General features: G+C 53.0%; 3 protein-coding genes across 7 annotated transcripts in view; 2 read left to right on the top strand and 1 right to left on the bottom strand.

Annotated features, from left to right (window-relative positions):
• Positions 1-90: 90 nt before the first annotated feature.
• Mrpl2 (mitochondrial ribosomal protein L2) lies at positions 91-3,736 on the bottom strand. 2 transcript variants are annotated; one of them, XM_005072459.4, is made up of 7 exons: positions 3,569-3,736; positions 2,391-2,556; positions 1,677-1,818; positions 1,461-1,576; positions 1,279-1,389; positions 940-1,013; positions 91-343 (listed from the first exon to the last, which is right to left on the bottom strand). In XM_005072459.4, exons 1-7 carry the CDS (start codon positions 3,656-3,658, stop codon positions 131-133), a joined length of 912 nt encoding a protein of 303 aa, XP_005072516.1. In that variant the 5' UTR covers positions 3,659-3,736; the 3' UTR covers positions 91-130. The 2 variants fall into 2 exon arrangements, with proteins under 2 accessions (XP_005072516.1, XP_040585532.1); XM_040729598.1 differs by lacking the exon at positions 3,569-3,736 and adding an exon at positions 3,272-3,410.
• Positions 3,737-3,837: 101 nt separating this feature from the next.
• On the top strand, positions 3,838-17,759 carry Klc4 (kinesin light chain 4). 4 transcript variants are annotated; one of them, XM_005072347.4, is made up of 16 exons: positions 3,838-3,963; positions 5,655-5,961; positions 7,198-7,428; positions 8,492-8,573; positions 9,065-9,284; positions 9,692-9,779; positions 12,189-12,290; positions 12,431-12,604; positions 12,910-13,009; positions 13,173-13,225; positions 13,377-13,447; positions 13,681-13,789; positions 15,923-16,063; positions 16,313-16,428; positions 16,568-16,631; positions 17,342-17,759. In XM_005072347.4, the coding sequence occupies exons 2-16, from the start codon at positions 5,704-5,706 to the stop codon at positions 17,390-17,392; spliced, it is 1,860 nt and encodes a 619-aa protein (XP_005072404.1). In that variant the 5' UTR covers positions 3,838-3,963; positions 5,655-5,703; the 3' UTR covers positions 17,393-17,759. The 4 variants fall into 4 exon arrangements, with proteins under 4 accessions (XP_005072404.1, XP_040585531.1, XP_012970509.1 ...); XM_040729597.1 differs by lacking the exon at positions 3,838-3,963 and adding an exon at positions 4,004-4,857 and having other exon boundaries at positions 16,571-16,631; XM_013115055.3 differs by lacking the exon at positions 3,838-3,963 and adding an exon at positions 4,008-4,857.
• A 1,193-nt stretch (positions 17,760-18,952) lies between these two features.
• Positions 18,953-25,531, top strand: part of Ptk7 (protein tyrosine kinase 7 (inactive)) — a 61,530-nt gene continuing 54,951 nt past the window's right edge. Inside the window, exon 1 of the mRNA XM_005072346.4 lies at positions 18,953-19,130. Within this exon, the coding sequence (XP_005072403.1) occupies positions 19,076-19,130 (55 nt within the window). The 5' untranslated portion in view covers positions 18,953-19,075. The remainder of the gene's footprint in view (positions 19,131-25,531) is intronic.

The following is a 25,531-nucleotide window of genomic DNA, read 5'->3' on the forward strand; positions in this document are numbered from 1 at the left end:
CCTCCCCATCCTGTCTTTTCCTTCTCTTCCCTCTATCCTTGTTTACTCCTCGTCCAGTCTGTACCCCGCCCTTCAAAGGAGAACAGGTAGTAACAGATAAAAACGGGTCTGTTTATTAGAGACAGGGGTATCAGCTTTGGGCAGCAACAGAGGGCAGCTTCACGTAACTCTTCATGGGGGGCAGTGGCCTGATCTTTCGGCCAGCCCAGCCTCCCTTGCGCTGCCACAGCCCACTGTTAGGCCTCTTGCCCAGCCAGCGGTTCCGTCCCGCCTTGCCGATGACTCGCTGGTTATGATCAACGTTGGAAACTCGGCCTACAGTTGCAATGCACGTTTCCAGCACCTGACAGGAGAAGCAGAGAGCGCACCGTGGGGACAAGGGGCAGCATGGCAGTGCTGCGGAGGGCACTGTGTCTCGTGTGGCCTCTTAAACTCAGTGAGGGAAGGGAGAGAGAGAACACAAAATAGTAGACAGGATGAACTGAATACATAAAGAAAAGAGCACCCTTCTTTGTTTCTGTGGCTTTTATGGAGTCCGGCTGTTCTGGCACTTGCTATGTAGACCAGGCTGACCTGGAACTCAACAAAAACTCTTTGCCTCTTGAGGGATGAGATTATAAGCCAGTTCCAACCTGACTGTCCAACCCACACCTGTCTTCTCCTTGATCCCGGAAAAGGGTCTCGTGTAGCCCAGATGGCTTCGTTTTTTGCGAAGTCTGGAATGCTGGGATTACAGGCATGTACCACCATGCCCAGCTGAGAAGGCATTTGACTTATTCCATTAAGGTGCCAACGTGACAAGGCATGCTTAGTCAGGTGGCAGAGAGAGGAACAGATAAGCTGTAGGCAGTCCCTGGCATCATAAACACTTGGGAGCTGGCCAGGTACATTCCAAAAATTCCTTCTTTGCTGACCCCTCCCACTTGTGCCCACATATACCTGCATTTGCCTCTTAGAGGGCAGCTGGATAATGGCTGTTCCATTCACCTTCCGAAGCAGCACGCCACATGTCCCTAGGGAACGAGAAGCAGCGTTGCCACCCTCCACAAATGAGAGGGAGGTTTCCATGGGGATCGAGGTCGTATGCTACCCTTAGCCCTTCAGGGGCACACGAAACATAGAAGACTACACACTATGACTTAGGTTAAAAACATATTCATCCTCTCGTTCCTTGTTTTTTCCTGTCTGTGGAACAGGTGTGGTCCTAAGGGTTCGGAGGACAGTGATATCAGGTAGCCTTGGGTGGTTGTGGGGTGCGGGTGGATCCTTTTCCCATACCTGCAGCTCGGATGTACTGGGCTCCTCGGCCAGGCTCACTTTCCACATTGTTGATGAGGGTCCCCACAGGCAGTGCCCCAAGAGGGTGTGCATTCCCTTCATGAGCAGCCACTACAAGACAGGACGCCATCAGCACCAGACCCTTCGCGACCTCCATCCCTCATATAGCAGCCGTCTCTCACCTGCCATTCTGCCTATATGGTTAGAGTTCAGGATTGTGTCTCCCGCCTTCATGTTCTCTGTGGCAATGATCCAGCGTTTCCGGCTGCCCCCGGCAACCAGAGCTATGTCTGCAGACCTGCTCAGGACGATGGGCCATCAGGAAGACCCACGCTTTCTGAGAAGCTACACAGTGACAATTCAGGCCACACCATCACCCCCTCACATCCCAAACTTGCCTGCATGGGTCATAGCGGACTACGACAACCTTCTCCTCAAAGGGTTCTGGCTTGGTTTCCTCCTCTGGCCGGAACCGTAGAAAGTCAATCATTCTATACTTTTGCTTGTGGCCCCCACCAATACCATGTACTCGGATACGGCCTAGGGTCAAACACAGTTCAGGGATACAATTCAGGTTAGAATAGCTTTCAGCATCAACAGGCCCTGCCTAGACTAGACAGTAGTGTTCCTCACTATTATGCTACAAGCAGAAAAATGACAAAGGGCTGGGGTGTAGCTCAGTGGGAGAGTTTGCCTTGTAAGCACTGAGGCCCCAGGTGTGGGCATACACGGGCCATGACATCCTTGGCGAAAGGGATGGGGTAACACGTGACTCAATAAAATATAATTACTAAAACTGTATGAAACAGGTAAAGTCTTTTCAAATTACTGAATTCAGTAAGTTTACTGAGAGGGATGTAAATTGGAGTCAATTTCAATGGTTACAAATTTTGGGAAGGTTAAAAACACCATGGCACTTGCTGTGTTGAGAGCCGGGTAACTGTTTCTGTGTGCTCTATTCTTCAGTTTCAACAGTTGACCACTCACTAAGAAGCACCTCAGAGAGTACTTTGTAAGTGTACATCTGACATCTTACAAGATACAGGGCACTACCACAGACATCTAGGACCCTAATGCACGTTCCTCTTGATGCCTCAGATCCTTTCTCCCACCTGTGTGGTCTCGACCCCCAGACTTCCTCATCTTCAGTGGTTTAACTGTGTACTTGGTATGACTCTTCCAGGACACAAACTTGGCATTAAGGTCCACGGACATATGCACTGGGCGGTGAGAAGGCATCGCCATGGCAGAGGGCTGTTGAAGCACATTGCTCAGTACCTAGGGATAAGACACATTCTCTTCAGACAATCAAGGGAGGGAATGCATAGACCAACTTTAGCATGTAGGGCACTTCCTTGCAGAAGCATCTCAGACCACTGCCCCCAAACCTCCAACCGACTTTCACAAACACCAGTGCAATGTGTTTATCCAGGTGTATGTGTGGTAATCGTTTGGCCCTCTTGCGTCTGAAAAATTACTTCCTTTCATCATCTTCCAATTTGTTTCAAGCTCTTGTCAGGAAAGCTTATCTCCCCACAGAGTTCCCTTCTCCAGAGCTGGTAAATCCCACAGACACACACACCACTCTCAGGACCAATGCCTTCTGCCCTCTGCATGCTTCCCGGAATTTCCACATACGAATGGAAATGACTGCTTTTCCACCTGCGGTAGTCCCGGGTCTTCAGAGTAGTTTGGAATATCAAATATGCATCTGCTAGATTCTGCTGTACTCAGCCTGAGAACTTCTGAGAAGCAAGACTGGCAATTTCTCTTTTCTGTGATTCACCATTGCTCACTGCTATTCCAAATTCTGCATTCTCTAATCTCAGCCACAAGCCATCCTTACATTAAAATGGTTAGGAGCACTGGCTTTGGGGCGGAGAGTGTAGTTTAGGAGTGCGTAGCATGAGCAAGGACCTAGGTTTAATTCCCAGCACCATAACAAAAACAAAAGCAAGCTCTGAACCCAGTCTAGCCCCCAAAAGTGTATGACCTTAGACTTCTGACCAGCTTTCTCATCTGCAAAATGTGCGTAATAATTTGGTTGACAGGAGTTTCTTCGTTGCAGCAGGCACATAGTGTGACTACTGTGACCTGTTCAGCAGAGATCTGCAAAAGCACTGACAGGCCAGTAAGTCCTCTGACGAATCCGGCCCTCTGAGAGAGAGCAACATTTATAAAGAGCAGAGGGTGAAGGCTGGGTTTACCCAGGTCACGTGATCGTGGCTAGCCTCGCCGGATCACTGACAGCCCAGGCAGAAACAGTCAAGCTCCCAGGTAAGTGGATTACCTGGGCAGCAGGGAGCAGAGTCGGAACCCGGGCGGTAATGGTCGGGGGTGCCAGGCTCAGAGAGCGCAGCGCACTAGCGAGTGCGTACATCTCGGGACTCTGCACGCCTTCTCCTTTTTCAGAGCTTGGTGCTCTAGGATGACGTTTCACTCCCGGCCCTGTCGCTCGCAGATGACGTAGGAGGCGGGCCCCTCACCGGGGCTCTACGGGAGGCACGCTTCCTCTCCTCCCTTGGAAAACGAGCTCTCAGCCAATTACCGGCGGCCGCTGAGGTCTCGTGACTGGAGACAGGCCCCGCCCCTCAGAGCCGTCAAAACAATTGCCTTGAGCGGCAGCCATGATGAATTTAAAGGGGCAGTACCCGCGAAGGCGGCAGCCGGACCAGCTGAGTGCAGGTGAGTCTTTGGGTGTGACCCTGGGGCTGAGGGTTAAGGTTGCACCAACTCCTACACCCACACTCCGGGACAAATGAATAGACCTCTTCCGACCGACCTCACAAAACTCCAGACTGACTACAAAACTCCGCCCCCCGCGATGCTTCCCCGCCCCTCGGCGCCCAGACAGACAGTAGGACGGCTGCCCCGCCCCCTGCGGGATCGCCTGACTCCTGTGACCTCGAGCTCGTCCTGATCGGCGACTCTGCCCTCACTCGCACCTTCCTCCCCTCAGTCCCTGCCTGCGTCACTCTGTCCTCCCCCGCGCGAGTTAGCCGCCGTAGACACCCGTGAATTGCAGCCCAGGCCAGAGTAGCCAGCGCCCAGCGCCCTTCCCTGTGACCCCCACAGTGCTTTCAGACCTGCTATGCTTGCCTGAACCTTCAGGCACTTGAGAGGCACCCTAAGGTACCGGTTAGGTGATCACGACAGACAAAGCCATGAAAGAGGCAATTGCGGTAATCAGGTGGGAATCCTCACCGGGCCTCCCTGCTCAGCTTGTCACAGGCACACCCCTGGCCGCAGGTCTCAGATTAAATCAGTCTTTCGTTCCCTTATTGGGAGAAAGTAACTCCTCAGACCTGGAATGAGGAGACGGAGTTACTGAAGAAAGGACATCGGGACTACTCTCTGAAGAGCCTGTGGGCAGGAGGAGGGAGGGTGTTTGTCCTGGGTGTGGCTCTGTGCCCGCTCCTCTGGGTGGCCGTGAAGTGGTGACAGCCAGGGGGTGGGACTGCCGGACTCCTGGACTTTGGGCAGTGCAGATCTTTGTAAATCCTTAGCTGCAGCTGAGAGTTTCTTCCGGGCTCAGGCCTGGGAGCCGTCTGAAGCCAAGGGCTCTTACCCTTTACACAGGTAAGGAGACTTCAAAGCCGAGTTTTGAGGAAGTAGGAAGACATTCTGAATCCTGGGAGGGGGTGGCAGTGAGGCCTGAAGGTTAGTTGGGAAGGAGCTAACCAGGTCGGGAGATGCTTGGCTTTGGTGTTGCTGACGCAGCCTGGAGACCTTCAGCCGTCCAGATCCCTGTGATGAGGACTTCTGTCCTTTCTTCCCTCCCCCACCCTCTGTGTCCCTAACCCTGAGTCCTCCCCTTTACTGAGGTACTGTTTTCTGCACAGGCCTGTTGTCTCTAACCCTGCTTCTTCTGCAGCTTCCCCACGTGCCCTCCAGGACCCTTAGACAATGCTTCACAGGTCCCGCTGCCTTTCCAGACCCATGCCCTCTCTCCACCTGCTGCGCCCTAAATTCCTCTGGCTCGAAGCGCCCGTTCATTCGACAGATCTTTAGTTGAGTTAATTCTTCTCTCTCAGCCGGGCGTTGGTGGCGCGCGCCTTTAATCCCAGCACTCGGGAGGCAGAGGCAGGAGGATCTCTGTGAGTTCGAGACCAGCCTGGACTACCAAGCGAGTTCCAGGACAGCCTCCAAAGCCACAGAGAAACCCTGTCTCGAATAAAACCAAAAAAAAAAAAAATTCTTCTCTCTCACCTTAGTTTGGTGCGAAGAATCCACCCTGTTGACTCCTTCTGTTTCACCAGCTCAGCCACAGGGTCCCCAAGGGTCCCCACATTCTCTAACAGGATCCCCCACACTGTTACCCCCTTTACTTTGGGTCCCCACACTCTCTCTAACAGGGTCTCTTCCATCTTTACCAGCTGAGCTCTGTGGTCTCTCCCTGGCCCCGGCAAGACCCCCCTTGCCAGGATGTCAGGCCTGGTGTTGGGGCAGCGGGATGAGCCTGCAGGACACCGGCTCAGCCAAGAGGAGATCCTGGGCAGCACCAGGTTGGTGAGCCAAGGGCTGGAGGCCCTGCACAGTGAGCATCAGGCCGTGCTGCAGAGTCTGTCCCACACCATTGAGTGTCTGCAGCAGGGAGGCCATGAGGAAGGGCTGGTGCATGAGAAGGCCCGGCAGCTGCGGCGGTCTATGGAGAACATTGAACTGGGACTCAGCGAGGCCCAGGTAAGGGTGGCTGGTGATTCCATGCAGGCTCGGCTAGCTGGTGCAGGTTGGGGTCGCCTTGTCCTAGGAACTTAAGTTTGTTCATTCATTTATGAAGCGCCTACTGTGTGACAACCCCTCTGAGTGCTGGCGACACGTCCCAGAACACAACAGTACAATTCTTAGCCATCTTGAAACTGATATTATAGCTGGGAGAGACAGATAGGACGCAGGTAAATAAGTAACTTATTTACTGTGCCAGAGCAATAGTTGCTAAGGATGGGAAGATAAAAATAAAGCAGAGAGCAGAAAGAGAGGATGCAGTTTTATATAGCGTAGTCACAGAAGGCCTCACTCAAAAGGCGCCATTTGAGCAGATGTGAGGATGAGGGAGGAGACGGGTCCCAAGACAGGAGGAGACGTGCAGGGCCTTCCGTTGAGCCTGCCGGCGCCTGATGAGTGAGGGGACAGAGGAGAGCATTAAGGAGGAAGATCGATGCCATTGGAGATGGGGACAGATCATGCGACCTTCACTGAGAGAGATGGGAGCTATGTTCTAAGGGGTGATGGGATTCAGCCTGAGATCTCTGTCTTCTGGGGCAGACTCTAGAGAGACCGTGAGAAGCTGCTGTTGTGTGGGAATGGTGGCGTGGCGAAACAAGGGGGACTTGGGGTATCTTTATTTAATTCGTTTACTTTATGTGTTTTGTCTCCATGTGTGTCTGTGTATACTATGTATGTGCTTGGTACCCATAGAGGCCAGAAGAGGCCATTGGATCCCCTGGAGCTAGAGTTACGTACAGTTGTTAACTACCATGTGGGTGCTGGGAATTGAACCTGGGCCCTCTGGAAGAACAGCCGCTGCTCTTAATCCCTGAGCCAGCTCTCCAGTCCAGTGGTTGTCAACCTGTGGATCGAAATCTTTTGGGGTCAAACAACCCTTTCACAGGGGTCACATGTCATCTATGTTGCATATCAGATATTTGTGTTACAATTCATAACAGTAGCAAAATTGCAGTTATGAAGCAGCAATGAAGTAATGTTATGGTTGGAGTCTCCACAACATGAGGAACTGTATTAAAGGGCCGCAGCATTGGGAAGGGTGAGAACCCCGGCCCAACCCTTCTGAGTATCTTTTGATGGTAGAGCTGTCACCACTCACGCCTGCGTGTTGCTCCCGCTACCCCTCCCCCAGACTGGCCATCTCTCAGAAGGTCCCCTGCCCCCTGGATGCTCTTATGTGATGTTCCCACCTAGGTGATGCTGGCCCTGGCCAGCCACCTGAGCACAGTAGAGTCAGAGAAGCAGAAGCTGCGGGCTCAGGTACGGCGTCTGTGCCAGGAGAACCAGTGGCTGCGGGACGAGCTGGCGGGCACTCAGCAGCGGCTGCAGCGCAGTGAGCAGGCCGTGGCCCAGCTGGAGGAAGAGAAGAAACACTTGGAGTTCCTGCGGCAGCTGCGCCAGTATGATGAGGACGGGCACAGCGCGGTGAGCACACCAGGGTTTGCTGGGATCACGGGCAGAGCGATTGCCCATCACCCCACAGGCAACACCAAGGCCTAGCGCGTTCCCGCTTGGAAGAATTTGATTTTCAGGCTGACAGCAAACTTTAATTACATGTGTACTCCCCTAGGGACTAGGGCGGAAGTTCTTGTTCTCTTAACGGTATGTGGAGCAAGGTAAACAGTCAGACAACTCAAGCCCAGAATCCTACGGGCTTTGGTTAGGGAAAGCATAGCCGATCTAGGCAGGAGACTCCCTCACAATTTTCTCTCAAATTGAATGCAGTTCAGCCCCCACCGAGCAGGTGTTTGTGTACCCTGGGCCTTATGGGTGCAGAGGAGGAGATCCATGAAAAGGCACCTGCCCTCTCAAGCTGGATAAGAGGTTTTGAAGTCTTTGTATAAGGTTGCCATCCCTGATGGAGAAAAGTGTATTTTCCCCTATGGAAGTGTGTTAGATAGTAAGGGCTGGGCCTAAGCTCACACTAAGCAAAGGGAGATGGTGAGCCCAAGCTGAGCTAGACACTTTGGGTACGTGTCAGTAAGAGCAGACATACTCCTTCCCCTCAGGAGAGACGTATAATCAGTGCCAGGGATTGGCACAGGGCTGTAATCACCAGAGGTGAGTGTTAGAGAGAGGGAAGCCAAGAACAAGGGTGCTGGAGAGAGAACATTCTGGATGAGAACAGAGTCATGGGCTTTTTTTCTTTTCTTTCTTTTTTTTTTTTTTTTTTTTTGAGACAGGGTTTCTCTGTGGCTTTGGAGGCTGTCCTGGAACTAGCTCTTGTAGACCAGGCTGGCCTCGAACTCACAGAGATCCGACTGCCTCTGCCTCCCGAGTGCTGGGATTAAAGGCGTGCGCCACCAACGACCGGCGGGCTTTTTTTTTTCTAAGACAGCCAGTGTGTGATTGGGTCAGCTGCTGGTCTTTCCTGGGGCAGAGGCTGGAATGTAGTGTCTTTCTGGCCCCGATGGTTGGTTGATTTTGTTGCTTACAAGAACCCATGGAGAGGCCACTGGGGTCTGGCATGCTGTCCCTTCTCTTCCAGGAGGAGAAAGAAGGAGATGCTACCAAGGATTCCCTGGATGACCTCTTCCCCAGCGAGGAGGAGGAAGACTCCAGCAATGGCTGTGAGTCTGCCTGTGGGGCTGGAGGGTGACTCTACATCCACAGACGACAAGTTCTCCATTTCCCTTGGAGACTGGGTGGGTCCCAGGCTAGGACTTGAGTTGTCCCCGGGGCCCCCCCTCCCCCGTTCCCATCAGCATTTAGTAAGTTGTACACTAGGAATACCAAGATGTAGAGATGCTGCTTCCAGCAGTCAGTTCACAGGGGAGACTAACCCTGGGCTGGAGCCGCGTGGATTCCCCAAGCCTTTCCTGCGTGTGCTTTGCTGGGTGCCTCCAGCATGTGCTTGCTGAGTAAATGTTAGTTGATGACTTCCCGGAGAATAAATAGGATTGTGATGGGCACAGATGTAAGGGTGGCTGAAAGAACAGCGGCGCGTCTCCTTTGAGAGCCTGGTGGGGGCCGGCCTAGAGAAAGCGTGGGCAGAGGGGCGGACAGGTAAAGGCAAAGGAGGCCTCTGAGGAAATGCCCTGTCTTTTCTGTGATGAGTTAGTGTCCCGTGGCCAGGGCGCTGCAGCAGCCCAGCAGGCCGGATATGAGATCCCAGCAAGGTTGCGGACCTTACACAACCTGGTCATCCAGTATGCAGCTCAGGGCCGCTATGAGGTGGCTGTGCCACTCTGCAAGCAGGCACTGGAGGACCTGGAGCGCACGTCGGGCAGAGGTCACCCTGATGTGGCGACAATGCTCAACATCCTTGCTTTGGTGTATCGGTGAGCACCACTCTCCTCCATTGTCTATAACAGCTCGCCTCCAGCCTCTCTCCTCTCTGCCGGGCCTCCTCCCAGGGATGCCTCACAAGGGTGTGTCCCCCGAACTAGAACCCTCGCTTTCTCCAGCCCCAAACCCTTGATATCAGAGACTACTCACCTCTCGGGCTCTTTGTTTCTCTGGCCTCTCTGGAAAGCATGTGTGGGTCTGTCTGTCTGTGGCTTTCTCTTGGGATGGCCGGGTTCTGCAGCCTGGTGTGTGTCGTGAAGCTTTATTCCTGCCTCAACAGACTTCCTGACTTCAAGGGAGTCCCTAGTCTCTAAGTGTACCTCAGTCCTCTCAAGGGAAGGGGGTGAAGGAGACGGGCACAGAGTGCACGCTAGCCCTCATTATTTGTGCTGCTTTCCAGGGACCAGAATAAGTACAAGGAGGCCGCCCACCTGCTGAATGATGCCCTCAGAATCCGGGAGAGCACCCTGGGCCGGGACCACCCAGCCGTCAGTATTCCTGACCCTCCCCACTCACCCCCGTTGTTTTAGTCCTCTGCGCGCTGCCCTGAGCCCTCAGCCCACTCACTGCCCTGCTTCTGAAGGAGGCTCTGTCCAGCGAGCTCAGTGTTTCTCAGTTCCCTGCTACCCAACAACTCCTTTTCTGTTGCTTACATTTTTTTTTTTTTTGTTTTTTTGAGACAGGGTTTCTCTGTGGCTTTGGAGGCTGTCCTGAAACTCACTCTGTAGACTAGGCTGGCCTCGAACTCACAGAGATCCACCTGCCTCTGCTTCCCTAGTGCTGGGATTAAAGGCATGCGCCACCAACGCCCGGCTAGTGTATAGCAATTGTAAATAGCAGGTTTCATGATGACATTTTCTTTCAAAATCCCTTTTCTTCTATTTTTTTCTTTTTCTTCTACTTTAATTTTATGTGTATGGGTAGTTTGCCTGCATGTATATCTGTGCACTATATGTGTTCAGTGCCCACGAGGCCAGAAGAGGGCACCAGATCCTACATATGGGTGCTGGGAATTGAATATAGGTCCTCTGGCAGAGCAGCCCCTGCGCTTAACCTTTGAGCCATCCCTCCAGCCCATAGTTAGTACATTTCATGTGTGCATATAAAATACTCTGTCCGAGTTTATCCTTTCTAGTCTCTTGTCCCCCTTTCCCTTGTGTTTTTTTTTTTTAGGAAATAGGGCTTGACCCTTGCAGATGACAGAGAAGCAGTCTGTCACTGAACTTTGATTCAGTGAGTCAATATCCCTAGATCTTTGACTCTCTTTTTATCACAAATTTTTTTTCTTGAAATTTAATTTACAATTAATATTCCTATCTATACATGTGATTCCCCCCCAAAAGATAACAGGACTAAAAAGTAACTGCAATGAATATAAAAGAGACAACACCATTTTTAATTACATAATACATACAATACAATGTAAAATAAAAACTGTACAACCATGCTAGAAAATACAACAACATAATCTGATGTTGGATTTATTATAGAAGTGCCAAGACAGAAAGTGAAGCCCTGCCAGGCAGCGGTGGCGCACGTCTTTAATCCCAGCACTCTGGAGGCAGAGGCAGGCGGGTCTCTGTGAGTTCAAGGCCAGCCTGGTCTACAGAGTGAGTTCCAGGACAGCCAGGGATACACAGAGAAACCCTGTCTCAAAAAAACAGAAAAAAATGTTATGAAAAGAAAGAGTTGTGGACTGGAGAGATGGCCCAGCAGCTAAGAGAGTGTGCTGCTCCTACAGAAGACCCGAGCTCAGTTCCCAGCACCTATGTCAGGTGGCTCACAGCACCTCTGATCTCCATGGGTACCTGTGTTCACATGTACATTCGCATATGTAGACACACACACACTTCGTTAAGAGCTTTCTAAAAAAAAGACAGTTCTAGATATAGCCTTGAGTAGGGACAGAGTGGCAGGGGTTTGATGGGTTGTCAAAGTTGATGAGCAATAATGTCTTTGGAAATGAGATGACCTTGTGGGAGCAGTTCCCTGTGATGTCACATTAGCTAGGCAGGGATGCTGCATCTCAGCTACCCTGGGATCTTGACCTCCCCAGTGATGCTGGTGTGTCTGCCCTGTGCTCACAGGTCCAGCAGGGCATCCCTCAGCCTCCAGAGCCCTATGACCCCCCCCCACAGACACAGACACACACAGACACACACATACACAGACAACAGACACAGACACACACACAGACACACACACACAGACACACACACACAGACAACACACACACACACAGACAACAGACACAGACACACACACATACACACAGACAACACACAGACACACACACAGACACAGACATACACACAGACACAGACACACACACAGACACACACACACACACACACACACACACACACACACACACACACATAGCAGCCACAGCTTTCCTGCCTCTTTTTGGGAATAACACTGTATTACAGCCAGAAACCACGTCCTGGAGTTTTTAGAACTGCCTCTAGAGGGCGATACCCTCACCCTCATGGAGCTTCAGCTTCAGGCATTCTGTTTGTAGATTCCCCCTTTCCAGCCTCTGGCTCTGGTGGTAGACTTTGTCCTTTTTAAAGAAGAGAAGGGGTAGAGGAGAGAGTGTGATGGAGTGGGGAGAGACAGAGAGAGAGAGAGAGAGAGAGAGAGAGAGAGAGAGAGAGAGAGAGAGAGAGAGAGAGAGAGATCTCCAGCGGTCAAGGACGACCAACTTCCTGGAGTTGGTTTCCTCTCCCGCCCTGTGAATTTAGGTCTGCAGACTCGACAGCAAGCGCTTTCCTTGCTGAGCCGTCTCACCAACAAGGAGTCTGTCTCTTGATGTTGGCTTGGGCTCTGCTGTGCGTGGAGAGAACTGGAGATCATTTGCAGCGCTGGTTGTGATGGGAGTTGGCCTTACTTTGCAGGTGGCTGCCACACTCAACAATCTGGCTGTGCTGTATGGCAAAAGGGGTAAATACAAGGAGGCAGAGCCATTGTGCCAGCGGGCGCTGGAGATTCGAGAAAAGGTGCCCACGCTCCTCCTTGTCCCCCCAGTCCTCCTTGTCCCCCCCCAGCCCGTTACTCTGCCCTCTGCAGACTTAGCTTCTTTCTTCTGCTCGCACACACGCAGTCCTAGTCGTTTGTCTGCTCCTTTGCTCTTTCTCAGGTCTTGGGTACCAACCACCCCGATGTGGCAAAGCAGCTGAACAACTTGGCCCTCCTGTGTCAAAACCAGGGCAAGTACGAGGCAGTGGAACGCTATTACCAGCGGGCGCTAGCCATCTATGAGAGCCAGCTAGGGCCAGACAACCCTAATGTAGCTCGGACCAAGAACAACCTGGTAAGGAAGGAAGAGATGGGTGGGAAGAGGGAGGGAAAGGCCTCCCAGTGGGTCCTCGACTCGGAGCATCAGAAAGGAGCACACGCTTTGCCAACTTTGTGCCTGTCTCTAGGGCTGCCTTTGAGGATGAAGGATCTGCTTCCGAATCCTACCAGGAGTTGGGTGGGAATGACTCTAGCCCCCAGCTATAGCAGGTTGAATGAGGAGAGTCTCGGGGACAGACACCGAGAAGTGGGACCCCCTGAGTGTGGCTGAGACCTGCTTCCTCCCCCCCTCTTGCTCCTGTGTTTCTGTTCTGTCTCTAGGCTTCCTGTTACCTAAAGCAGGGCAAGTACTCGGAGGCTGAGACTCTATACAAAGAAATCCTGACCCGTGCCCATGTGCAGGAGTTTGGATCTGTGGATGGTGAGTGGTGAGGCCTGGGAAGCGGGGTAGATTGGGGGCCACATGTGGGTTAGTGGGGACAGCCAGACCCAGTCAGTGAAGCCCCATTGGCCTGTGGGTTCCGGCTCCCTGCATAGTGTCCAGATGTGTTCTCTTACCTCCTCACTCAATATATCATCCTCAGAGGACCACAAGCCTATCTGGATGCATGCCGAGGAGCGGGAGAAAATGAGCAGAGTGAGTAGGGGGCCCAGCCCGGGAGCCAGAGGTGTCAGTTTAACTACTCACCTCCTGCCCCAGCCCTCAGTGTATAGTACCTTCCCCAGCCTGGTCTACGCCTTAGCCCAGTTCCCACCTGCTCCCAGCATCTCCGTACTCTCATCCCCAGAGCCGTCACCGTGAGAGCGGCACACCTTACACCGAGTACGGAGGGTGGTACAAGGCCTGCAAAGTGAGCAGGTGAGCTGCGGGGGTCAGTCAGTGTGGACGGCTCATCTGCCCAGCCCCGAGTGCCAGAGCCTGCTTCCCCCCCACTCTCAGCCCTCTCTGCCCGGCCCGTCCTCTCTGTCCACTCGCTTCTGGGCTGCTCAGGGTTATGCAGGGCCTGCGTACACTCAGCGAGTGCTCTACTGTTGGGCTATGTTCTCGCCCCGTGTCTGAGTCATTCCCCCGCCTCCTCTGATCTCCTGCAGCCCCACAGTGAACACTACTCTGAGAAACCTAGGGGCTCTGTACCGGCGCCAGGGAAAGCGGGAGGCAGCTGAGACCTTGGAGGAGTGTGCCCTGCGTTCCCGGAAGCAGGTCAGAAGCCCACACCACGGGGCAATGATGCCTCTCTTTAATCTTGGCACTTGCGAGTTCCAGGCTAGCCATGGTTACTTAGTAAGAGCCTGTATCAGAGATGGACGACTCAGCAACTGTAAGCACCTGTTGCTGTTGCACAGGACCCAGGTTCAGTTCCCAGCACCCACATCAAACAGCTCACAACTGTCTGTAACTCAAGTTCCAGAGGATCCAATGCCCTCTCTGGCCTCCATGGGTACCAGCATGTGTGTGACACACATACATCATGCAGGTAGACACACATACACATAAAATAGGATGAATACATCTTTCTTTCTTTTTTTTTTTTATCCAGACAGGGATTCTCTGTGTGGCCTGGTTATCTTGGAACTCACTCTGTAGATCAGGCTGGCCATGAAGTCAGAGATCTACTTGCCTGCCTCTGTTTTTTTTTTTTAAGATTTATTTATTTATTATGTGTAGTGTTCTGCCTACATGTTGCCTGCAGGCCAAAGGAGAGCACCAGATCTCATTATAGACAGTTGTGAGCCACCATGTGGTTACTGGGAATTGAACTCAGGACCTTTGGAAGAACAGGCAGTGCTCTTAACCACTGAGCCATCTCCTAGTCCGCCTACCTCTGTTTTTTTTTTTTTTTTTTTTTTTTTTGGTTTTTCGAGACAGGGTTTCTCTGTGGCTTTGGAGGCTGTCCTGGAACTCGCTCTGTAGACCAGGCTGGTCTCGAACTCACAGAGATCTGCCTGCCTCTGCCTCCCGAGTGCTGGGATTAAAGGCGTGCGCCACCAACGCCCGGCCTACCTCTGTTTTTTTAAGTGTTGGGGTTAAGGGCATGCACCACCACACCCAGTCAATAAATAAATATGAGTGAGTGAGAGAGAGAGAGAGAGCCTGTCTCAAACAAGTCCATAGTGGGAGGGCCAAGAAGGAAGGGAACAAGGGATTGCCGGGGTCTCTCACGCACGAGCTGAGATGGTGAGGCAGTCTGTCTTGTGGCCATGTTTAAGAATGTCCTCACTCCAAAATTGCCATCTGTGTCATGGGACAGATTCAATATTTCTTTCCCAGCTGGTGTGGTGGCTCGTGCCTCTAACTCTAGGAGTCAGGAGGCTGTGAGTTTGAGGCTAGCCTGGGCTGCATGATGAGTTCTAGACTAGCTACAGCTATAGTGTAAAGCCTCGTTTCAGAAAAACAAAACAGGGCTGGTAAGTTGGCTCAGTGGGTAAAGGAGCTGAGTTCAGTCTCCAGGAGCCATGTAAAAGTGGGAGGAGAGAGGTGACCCCACACAGTGTCCCTGACCTCCACATTCATGCTGTAGCAGTGTGTCTCTTTCCCATCACACACAGCAATAATGAAGTCAAGTGGGGGGGCTAAGTGCGGGGAGAACCTAATCTGGGGAGGCAGAGACAAAAGGATCCTTGGGGCTTGCTGGCCAGTCAGTCTAGTCAAATTGGCGAGCTCTAAGTACAGTGAGACTTTGTCTCAAATGAAGTAAGGGAGGACACAGTCCCTGCCCCCTGTAACAACGTGCTCAAATACAACAGAAACCAAAACAACACAGAATGGATTCACTTCATTAGATGGAGCTGTGGAAGGCACTTTTCTCTTTCATGGGGGTGGTGTGCATGGAGCAGGTGAGGTCCAGGAGACCAGCGCAAGTCAGAATTTCTCCAGGTAGAGATCTCAGCCCATTCATCTTGGAACATAGCTACACACAAGTCTCTGTAAGGACACACTACAACCACACAAGGCAAACACTGCCCAGTGTTTGTAAGGGGCATCATAAGGAGGGGAAATGCTGTCCTTGAAGTAGCTGGTAGAAAAAAGACCCAAAGCTCCATCCCGAAGCTCCATCCTGAAATTTAAAGACTATGAAGTCCCAGCTCCTTCCTTTTCCCTTTAATGATTCTATTGCTTTATGCATGTGGGTATTTTGCCTGCATGTGCGCCTGTAGTCCACATGCATGCAGTACTCACAGAGGACAGAAGAGGGCACTGTATCCCTGGCTCTGGCGTTACTACTATCGTGAGCCACCTTGTGGATGCTGGGAACCGAATCTGTGTCCTCTGCTAGTGCCCCGCCGCTGGTGCTTTTATGGATGAGCTTCCCAGCATCTCTTCCTCTTCCTCCAGGGGACTGACCCCATCAGTCAGACCAAGGTGGCAGAGCTGCTTGGAGAAGGTGATGGCAGGAGGCTCTCCCAGGAGGGCCCTGGGGACAGTGTGAAATTCGAAGGTGGTGAAGATGCGTCAGTGGCTGTGGAGTGGTCAGGGGTAAGTGTGCCTATTGCCGCTGCCCTGTCACTTCTTGCTGGGCACTGAGAGGCTCTGAGGCTGCCTCTCTCCGCGTTTGTACAGGGGATTTGTCATGCTGTTCCCCCCCCCACCAGTTAGCCCATCCTATTGGGTCGATCCCTGGGGATGTGCTTTTGACAGGGGGCATGTGCAGATAAACGGCAGGAATAGACTTGGCAGCCAGGCTACATGGAACCCCTTTGCTCCCACTGTCCACCTTTCTGCTAGGATGGCAGCGGCACTCTGCAGAGGAGTGGGTCTCTGGGCAAGATCCGGGATGTGCTTCGTAGGAGCAGCGAGCTCCTGGTAAGGAAGCTCCAAGGGACTGAGCCTCGGCCTTCCAGGTACGTGACAAGGTTGACACGGCAAAGCAGGCTAGCAAGCCTTTGCCTGCAGCTCCTCTTGGTGCTGGACAAATGTCCTAGAAGTGTCCTCCCTGGAGGGACAATGGGCTAGCCTCAGTTCTCTTATTCTCCCTCGTAGCAGCAACATGAAGCGGGCAGCCTCGCTGAACTACCTGAATCAACCCAGTGCAGCCCCACTCCAGGTGAGAAAGGAAGGGCTTCCAGAAGGCAGCTCCAGGGGCAGCGGGGAAGGTAGCCTGGGTGACTGGAGGCCTTCAGGAGTCTGGCTGATGGCATAGTATTGGAGGCGTTAGGCATCAAGGGACAGTTTCAGATGCTGGGCACTGGTGGCGCACACATTTAATCCCAGCACTCAGGAGACAGAGGCAGGCAGACCTCTGTGAGCCTGGACTACAGAGCAAGTTCCAGGTTGGTCAGGGCTACACAGAGAACCCCTGTCATGAAAAACCAGAGAGAGAGAGAGAGAGAGAGAGAGAGAGAGAACGAACCAGTCACTGATGCCCTCCAAACTGGGACTCTGGAATTAGGAATAATTCCAGAATGAATTAGAGTTGCAGGTGGTTCTGTCTTATATAGTTGACATATTCCTTACCTCGAGCTCTTAATAAGGAATTAAAAAGGAACAACAAAAAAGTATTAACTGTCTCTGAGAAACCGGCAACGCTGTTCACCGCATTGGCCCCCCGTGTCAGCTCATGCACAGTACAAGCCAGTGTTCTTGGGTTTCTTCCTGGCCGTTCCTCCAGCAAGCAGACTGTGGCTAGGCAAAGTCCTAGAGTTTGGGTGGAGGTTGGAGGTTCCATCCTAGTTCCTGAGGGAGACTGCAGCTGTGGGATAGGCAGGCTCCAGGAGCTTCTGGTGCTCATGGGGTGGCTGGCGGTGTCTGTTTCAGGGTTCTTGGGGCCTCAGTGCCAGCACGATGGACCTCTCTTCAAGCAGCTGACTGACATTCAAGCAGCCGCCCCATCTGCTGGGTCCCCACAGCATTCCCCATGGCTCCCGTCTCTTCCCCAAGCCAGAGGGAAGGCGAAGAAGGAGCAACTCACACGGAAGATCGCTGTCTCTAGGGTCTAGGCTCCTTCCTCAGGAAGGGCCTCAGGATAGCCTCTCTACTTTCTAGTCCTGTAGAGTAGTCCTCTGAGGCCCCCAAGGTGGGTGAAAAGCAGGTTTGCGCCTCCAGGATGAGCCTGCTGCTGGTTTTTCTGTCAGAGGGTTTGGGGCTAGCCTCCTTCATCCCCTGCCCTCTGCTGCCTCACTTCAGGTCCATGTATTTCACAACGTTTCTTTAATAAAAGAATCAGGTAACCTTTTGCTACTCGAGTGTTGACTGAAGCATGGGGTGCGTTAGGGCCCTTGACAGAGGGTGAGGGCGTGGTAGATGGGGCAGCAGGGCTGTTGAATCCCTGGCTTCTTACAGTTTGTCTCCTTGTGTCTGTACCATTTCTGGCAGGGCCTGGTGGAAGGCGTCCTGGGGGATGGGGAAGGAGGCCTCCAAGGAGAAGGTGCTGTGGCCTGGTTGTCAGGGACATGTGGTGGCCACGTGGCGGGACCCTGGCGTCCTGGCGCCACTTCTCCTGCCTGTGAGGCCCTCTGTGGCTTCCTTCCCTCCTCCCAGCTGCTTGGGGGAAGGGAGGTCTAAGCAGGCCTGGGGGGCCCTGGGAGCCAGAAGGGGGACAAGGCACTACCCATCCCCTCTTGCATATCCCGGAGGCCTGTCAGCAGCTGGGGCCCATCTTCTAAAGCTTGACTTCTCCTGACCCGCCTCCCACACCCCTTGCTGCTTTCACAACAAAGAAAGAATGTGGGGGTGGTGGCGCTGGGGGTGGGGGTGCCTGGAACCAGGACTGTGCTGGGCCTCCCCACAGCTGGAGATTTGGCCATGCCCTGACACAGCCCAGACTGCCTGGAGATGGACTTGGGATGACTGTCTGCTTAATAGCTTTCGCTGGCTTTCAGAGTCCAGGGTTCCTACCTTGGGTTCAGGTTTGTCCAGTGCCAAACCTGACTCCAGTCACGGCCCTGCCCCCTCTCTAGCTACATCTGCTCCGCAGGGCTCCACAGTTATGCCCTTGCTGTCTTCTTTGTGGGTGCCCGCGACACCCTGCCGGTCTGCCTCCCAGCACATTGGGTTGCTATCTCCACCAACTTGAAGAATACTGGGCAAACTATTGGTCCAGACCTCCAGGTAGGTCCAGAGTGACCATTCTTTCTAAGGGGACGCATAATCCCGACAGTCACTTTAGTTCTCCTGCGTCCCAGTGGTCAAACTAGGCAGTGGGCGAAACACACAGGTCTCTGGCACTCCCCTGGGACCGCCACTGTCCCCTAACCCTCTCCAGATCTTTCCCTCAACTGCCAGCTCCTCCCCTCGACGGCGAGGAGGGGGGGCGTCAGGGGGCGGGGCGCCGTGCGGGCGGAGGGGAGGGGGCGTCGGGGGCGTGGTTTGGCGGCCGCGGTGGCGCGCGAGGGCTCGGAGGTACGGGGCGCGCGCGGCTCCAGCTCCGGACGCCTCGGGCTCGGGCTGCGGCTGCTGCAGCGGCCCCAGCGCTCCGGTCCGCGCGCCCGCTCGTCCGTGCGCCTTGAACCTCGCTGCCCGCCCCCCACCCCCACCCCGCAGCCCGCCACGATGGGAGCCCGTACGCTGCCTCTGCTCAGCGCTCTGCTGTTGCCGCTGCTGGCCGGTGAGTCCCCCGAGAACCAGGGGTACCGAGCTAGGCTTTGAGAAGGGCGGTAGTCCCGGAGGCTGAAAGGGCCCTGGAGAGGTGGGCTGGGCGACTGGGGCGGTGGAGAGGCTCGCTGGGAGTCCGGGAATCCCGGGTTGGCGACGCCCCCGCGCGCGCGGTGCACTGGGGCGCGGGGACGCGTTTGCTGCGAGTTCTCTCCGCCCGCCCGCCCGCCCGAACCGAGAGTTTGCTCGAGCGTTGCCCGGAGTCGCCGGCTCGCGAGCCCTGCCTGGGAGCTTCTTTTTTGGGGAACAGCGCCCTCCCATCCCGTGAGAAGGTGCCGACACTCTGGGAGTGTCCCGGGCCTTGCAGCCCAGGTGAGGGAGACCGGCCTGAGTCCCGGTCCCGACCGACCTGACCCAGGGCGCGCCTGGCGCGGTGCTAGCTTTGTTGCCAGTGCCGGCTCGACGCGCTCGGCACCCTCTCCGAAAGTTCCGGGCAAAGCTGGAAGCCCAGATGGCCCTGCCGGTGAGGGCAGGTTAGACTGAGGGGTGCCTCGTCCCCTGCTCTGACTAGGCCCGAGCCTTGAGCCCACTCAGTGCCAGGGTCGTATCCCGGGAGCGGAGGGTCCCAGGCTGTAGTGGTGACTAATATGTGAAGGCCGCTGCCAAAATCGGGCATGGCCGGCTTGCCAAGGTGCGGACGGGCTATGCTCGCTGTTTCCTGGATTTCCATCCTGTCCGTGCTCTGGGAGGAAAGAAATAGCTGTCTTCCTAAGGGCAGAAAGGCCAAAAAAAAAAAAAAAAAAAAAAAAGAGCTCAACTCTGGCTTTTCGTGGAGGGCCTCTGTACTTTGATGAGGGTGTGGCCCGCATCTCCAGGACAAACAAGGGGCACCCCCCACCCCCACCCCCGCTCCGCAGATTTTTATTTCCTGGCTGATCATACCTGGGAGTCAGTCACCACTAAAGGTGTTGGAAGTGATTTAACCGGAAATTGCCAAGCTACTCAAATGCCCATTCTGCTGGTCCCAGCCAGCAGGGACCTTCTGCTACAACAGAAGCACCTGTGGTGGTCTGCAAAACAGCCCTCTCTGGGCAACATTCTGCCCTGGGGTCTGTCTTAGGTGATCTAACCATTCCTTTAAAGAGTGCCCGCCGGGAGGGCAGGGGCAGGGAATTGTCTGCTATCATCTTCCTGACCAGCTGTTGGGGGTTTGGAGGCCAGAGAATGCCAGTCTCTCCCTCCCCAGTTATAAAAAAAGAGGTAAGCAGAGTCCAGAAAGAACCAGTCCTGGGAATTCCTAGCGGGTGTTCTGGAGTTACCCCGTGTTCCTTATGTGTGTGGTAGTTATTGCTGGAGGCAGAGTCCCACATCTGCTCCCAGAGGAAGTATGGAGGGTTTTTTTTTTTTTTTAAACACAGCCAGGATGAGGGCCCAGCCATATGGGCAAGCAGCCCCAGCTCACAGGCCTCCTGGGCCGCCTGGTGGATTTTGGTGTGTGGCTTTGCTGGATGTGTCTGTCTTTGCTGCTGTGGTTTCTTTCTGAAGTCAGGGGAAATTCTGTTGGAGCTGGGGCCTTTGCAACACTAATTGCTGAATTTCTCCTGGGAGGACTCTGATGTTCGAGATGTGACCTTCAGTGCTCGGTGTCCTGGGAGGGTGTGTGTGTGAGATGTTGGACAGGAGGGAGTTGGGGGTATTTTGTGCTCTGCAAAGAAACATTTTAATGAGGGCCTTAAATCAGTTCTCCCACTGTGCCTTGGTGTGGACCCTGTCTGTGTGCTGTAAACAGTTTCAGTGCCGTGCCTTCTCTTCTGGTGGAATGAAGGTCTTTACCTACCCCAGACGCATATCTTCAGGGGGCAAGGGTTTTTTAATAGATCACAGTGCATTTTTCCATCTTGTTTAACTGTGTCGTTAACTGAAGCGGTAGGGAGACCTCGACGTTAATAAGGTTGGGCCTAGAGACCCAGTCTGGTTAGGTTTGTGGATTAAGCCATTTTGAAGTTTAGGTAATTAAGCTGTAAATGTCTGAGTTGCTTTCCAAACCTTGAGATCCCTGGTGTGATAAACACGGTGGAGGAAGAGAAAGCTTAGGGTTTGGAACCTAGAGTCCCCCAACCCCCCCCCATTTTTTGAGACAGGGTCTTAGTGTATGCTCTTAGGCTGGCCCTAGACTCATTGTGCAGCCCTCTCTGGCCTAGAACTCATGATGCTCCTGCCTCAGCGTCCTGAGTGATGGGACTAGAGGATAGTGGGAGTCTCTTCTGTGTTGCTGTTTATTTATTACGTGTGTGTGTGTGTGTGTGTGTGTGTGTGTACGTACCATGCATACATATGTCACAGGGCACTTGTGGAGGTCAGAAGACAAATGACTGGAGTCTTTCCTTCCCTTTCACTGTGTGGGGCCCGGGGATGTCACTCTGTCATGCTTGGTGGCAGGTACGTTTACCTGCTGAGCTACCTTAAAATCATCTCTTTGGTCAGTTGTGATCTCCATCTGTTCCTCGGGTCTCCAGGCTTTTGCATCTCTGTGGAACTGGATCCTCCCTTTTGGGATCTGCTGTGCTGAGGATTGGATTCCCCAGCACTCTGCAGCCTGTAATTCAGACCTGGTACTTGCTGCTCTCAGTGGTGGCTCTAGCAGTGGGGGGGGACAAGGTTAATCTTCACAGCTCTCAGAGGGTGTGGTCAGAGCAGCAGTCACTGAGGACAGAGCTCAGCCTGTGGTCCTGTGATCTAGGCAAATTTCTTTTTCTCTTTGCTCTTTCTTTTCTTGGTTTCGAGACAGGGTTTCTCTGTGTAGCTCTGGCTGTGCTAGAACTTGCTCTGTAGATCAGACTGGCCTTGAATTCAGACATGCATCAGCCTCTGCCTCCCGAGTGCTGGGATTAAAGGCATGTGCCTTTCTTTCTAGCTTTATAATCATCTTCAAGAATAAATGTCTCACTTGCTGGAAACCTCTGTTGTAGCCAGCTGGCTTGTTTGCCATCTCCTGAAACATACGTGTGTCTCCACTCTAGGCCATTCACTCTCCTGGTGTGTATCTTTGCCTCTGCTCATCTTTCTTCCGTCCAGCCCAACTCTACAACTTCTGAGAACAACGATCAGTGTCTCTGCTCCCAGCATCTCATGGAGCCTGTACTGAACTTGCTGTGTAGCCGAGGGTGCCCTTGAACTTATGATCCCCTGCCTGTTGATTACAGGTGTGCCACCACACTCAGTTTTATGCAGCACTGGGGTGCAAATCTAGGGCTCTCAGTATAGTAGGCAAGCAGCCTATTAACTGAGCTACCATGGATTCTCTCTTTAGGATATCTTCTATGTTTTTTCTCCTAGTTGAATTTCCCTGTAGAACCTTATTTATAGTGGGTCCTTACCCGAGTGCATCAGAAAAGGGAATGAATGGCCAAGTTAAATCTGTCCTTCTTACCCGAGGCAGTGGTGGTGGTGGTGGTGTGGGGGGCGGCTGTGTGTCCAGTCCAGCCTCTCTGAGGTTGCGTGGCTTGGTGTCCCTCTGGTGATCTGCCCCATCATGGCAGAATCAAGGGGGCAGACCGTCTCTCCCTGTTCCCTGGCTGGCTTTCTGACTTTTGATGTGGTGGTGTGTCTGGCCCCCTGGAGCTCTGGGCGTGGACAGCCACCTCAGTGTACGGAGCTGTCTTGCCCCAAGAGGCTATGGATGAAGAAATTCCCACAGTGAATGGTATGGCCTAGGAATCCTGGAACTTTGCTACTTACAAGAAAGCCCCCAGCCCGGTGACATCAGCATCCCTGCGTGAATAAACTGGGTTCTTTTTGTGGCCTGGGTTGACTTCAGACTCATGGTTGTCCTTCCTGGACCTCTCAAGTGCTGCAAGTACCAGCGTGTGACCATGCTCAGCCTCTGTCTGTGTTTTCATGAGGTCCCCAGAAGTCTCATACAGACATTCTTCCTGTACAGTAGAAGCTCAAAGTCAGGGCTTTCCTGTTGTAACCATGTAAGAGGAGCTGAGACTTTGTGTAGTCATGTGAGGGTTTTAAAACACACATTAAACAATTTTGTTTCTCTGAATACTTCTTGCCATGATTCATGCATTCATTATTTTACTACTTATTTAAGTATTGCATTTGTGGAGGTCAGAGGGCAATTTTTGGGGAGTTGGCTTTCTCCTTCCACTTTGTGGCCCCAGGGATTGGAACTCAGGTCACCTGGATTGGCAGGCAGCAAGTGCCTTTATCCACCCAGCCGTCTCTCCTGCCCCTGATGTGTAAATTTAAAAGTTACTGAACTTTGGGTTTAATTTGAATTTAATTTTATTAAGAAACTTGCCTGCTGATGTATGCAACACTGTGAGGTTTATAATGTTAACTAATGTTTTAGCTCCTTTTAGAATTATTGCTTTTTAAGGAGTTGGTGTCTTTTTTTTTTTTTTTTAATCAAGGAAAGCTGTTGAAGGGCAACTTTTCAGGACCCATATGGCTCATAGAGGGAGACTTTGCTCCTAGCTTCAACTGGGGTTGTGTTGTTAGGACTCAGGCTTTCATATTGGGACTCGTGGGTTTGCGTGAGTTTATATTTTAGCCAGCGTAGCTTCTTTGAGACTCTTTGGGATGGAGGTCATCTGGTGACAGCTGTAATACTGGAGCCAAGAGCAGTTTGGGCCAGGGCCTCAGGCTTCAGTATTTTCCTGGTGGAAGAAAGGGGTGTAGGCAGGGTTGGGTGTCCTTGGCTGTCTCCGACAGCTCCCTCTGCTCTCTCTAACCTCAGTAGCCGCCTCTCTGCTGTGTGCTGGCACTTCCTCTGGCTGGAGCCATGTGGCTGTCTCATAGGCTGGCCTGCGGTTGCGGGTTCAGGTCCTCACTTGCCCCGGAGGTGCCCACCCCACTCCTCCGGTCTTGTCTGGCACCCTTCTGCCTAGCAGCGATCCCCTCTCTTCATGGCTGGCTGGGTTAGCCAGCCTTCCACCCTGGGGTTCTCTAAGTTCACTGCCAAGTGCACAGTCGCCCCTGCTGAGCCCCCTGGCGCTTCATGGAGCTGGCGCTGCCGCTGCCACAGTTAATCAGCGGTTTGAGGAAGCCCTCCATTCATGTCACTTTTTCCATCCTCTTCTCTGCTCCGCACTGAGACCATTTTCCTCCAGGAATGCTGCACACACAGCACTGGGCAGTGCTGCACACTGGTCCCTCCCCCTGCCACTTCCCTTTGGCTGGCCAGGCTCTTGCCTCCCTCCCTGCCTGCCTTAACCTGGGGCAGAACACACAGGGCCATGGACTGTTACCTGCTAGGGGTCCTGAGAAGCCCCTCCTCATCCTCTCGGGAGCTTGGGTCAAGGATTAGCAGGGAGTGTGTGACCTTGCTTAAGAGTGCATGGTACTTCTGAAAAAGGGGTCCCAGAATGTGGGGTAGGGATCCTGAGGAAGGCAGAAGGGGCGTGTCTCTCAGAAACATGGTAGAGAGTAAAGCACACACGTGTATGTGTGTGTGGGGGGGCAGGTAGCTCAAGGTTGCTCATTAAAATTTGAGTTCCCTAGGCTTTAGTGCAGGATCATTGGGGAAGGGCAAAAAAGGCTTTTTTCCTTCTTTATTAGATTATATTGTGATTTTTGAATAGCCAATCCACATTTCAAAGGGTAATTGCATCTATAAAGAGCTTGTTTCTCTATATAGCCCTGGCTGTCCTGGAACTTGCTCTGTAGACCAGTATGGCCTTGGACTCATACATGATTGCCTGCCTCTGCCTTCCATGTGCTGGGATTAACTTCATGTATCATCAGGAGACAATATTTTTAATAGACCAGGCAAGCCGCAAGCTTGCTATGTATGTAGTTCAGGCTGGCCTCAAACTCAGTTTTTCTGTCTCAGTCTCCTGAGTGTTGGGGTTCTAAGCATGTACCATCGTGTCTGGCCTGGAAGGAAGATTTGTCAGTCTGAAATGAAGGTGCAGTGGCAGGAAAGGGGGTTCTGCCAGTATTGAGGGGCTCGGGAGGAGCCATTTACAATGTCTGAGTGTCTTCTAAGGGTGGAGGTGTCTTGGGGCCAGGCAGGAGCCGGGGAAGAGGCAAGATGAGATGGGAGGCAGAGGCCGAGGCAGGTGGATCTTTATGAGTTCCAGGCCAGCCTGGTCTACAGAGTGAGTTCAAGACCCTGTCTTGAAAAACCACAAAAGAAAAAAAAAAAAGGTAGAGAGATGTATACCAGACAAAGTGTAATGAAAGACACCGTGAGGAACATTCCAGAATATATGGGACAGTAGGTCCAAGATGTAACAACAGCAAATGGAGTGGGAGGAGCATTTCCTGGTGGGAGCTCCTCTCTGACCCCGTCCTAAGGGGGCCGTTACTGGTGCAGGGTCACTGTCTCTCAGTGTGCTAAGCCCCCCCCCCCAGTTGGTATTCGGTCTTCTCGCAGCCCAGGCCCCAGAGGAAGGACTTCTA

The sequence above is a fragment of the Mesocricetus auratus genome, unplaced genomic scaffold (genome assembly GCF_017639785.1).
Source record: "Mesocricetus auratus isolate SY011 unplaced genomic scaffold, BCM_Maur_2.0 Super-Scaffold_100021, whole genome shotgun sequence".
Lineage (NCBI taxonomy): Eukaryota > Metazoa > Chordata > Mammalia > Rodentia > Cricetidae > Mesocricetus > Mesocricetus auratus.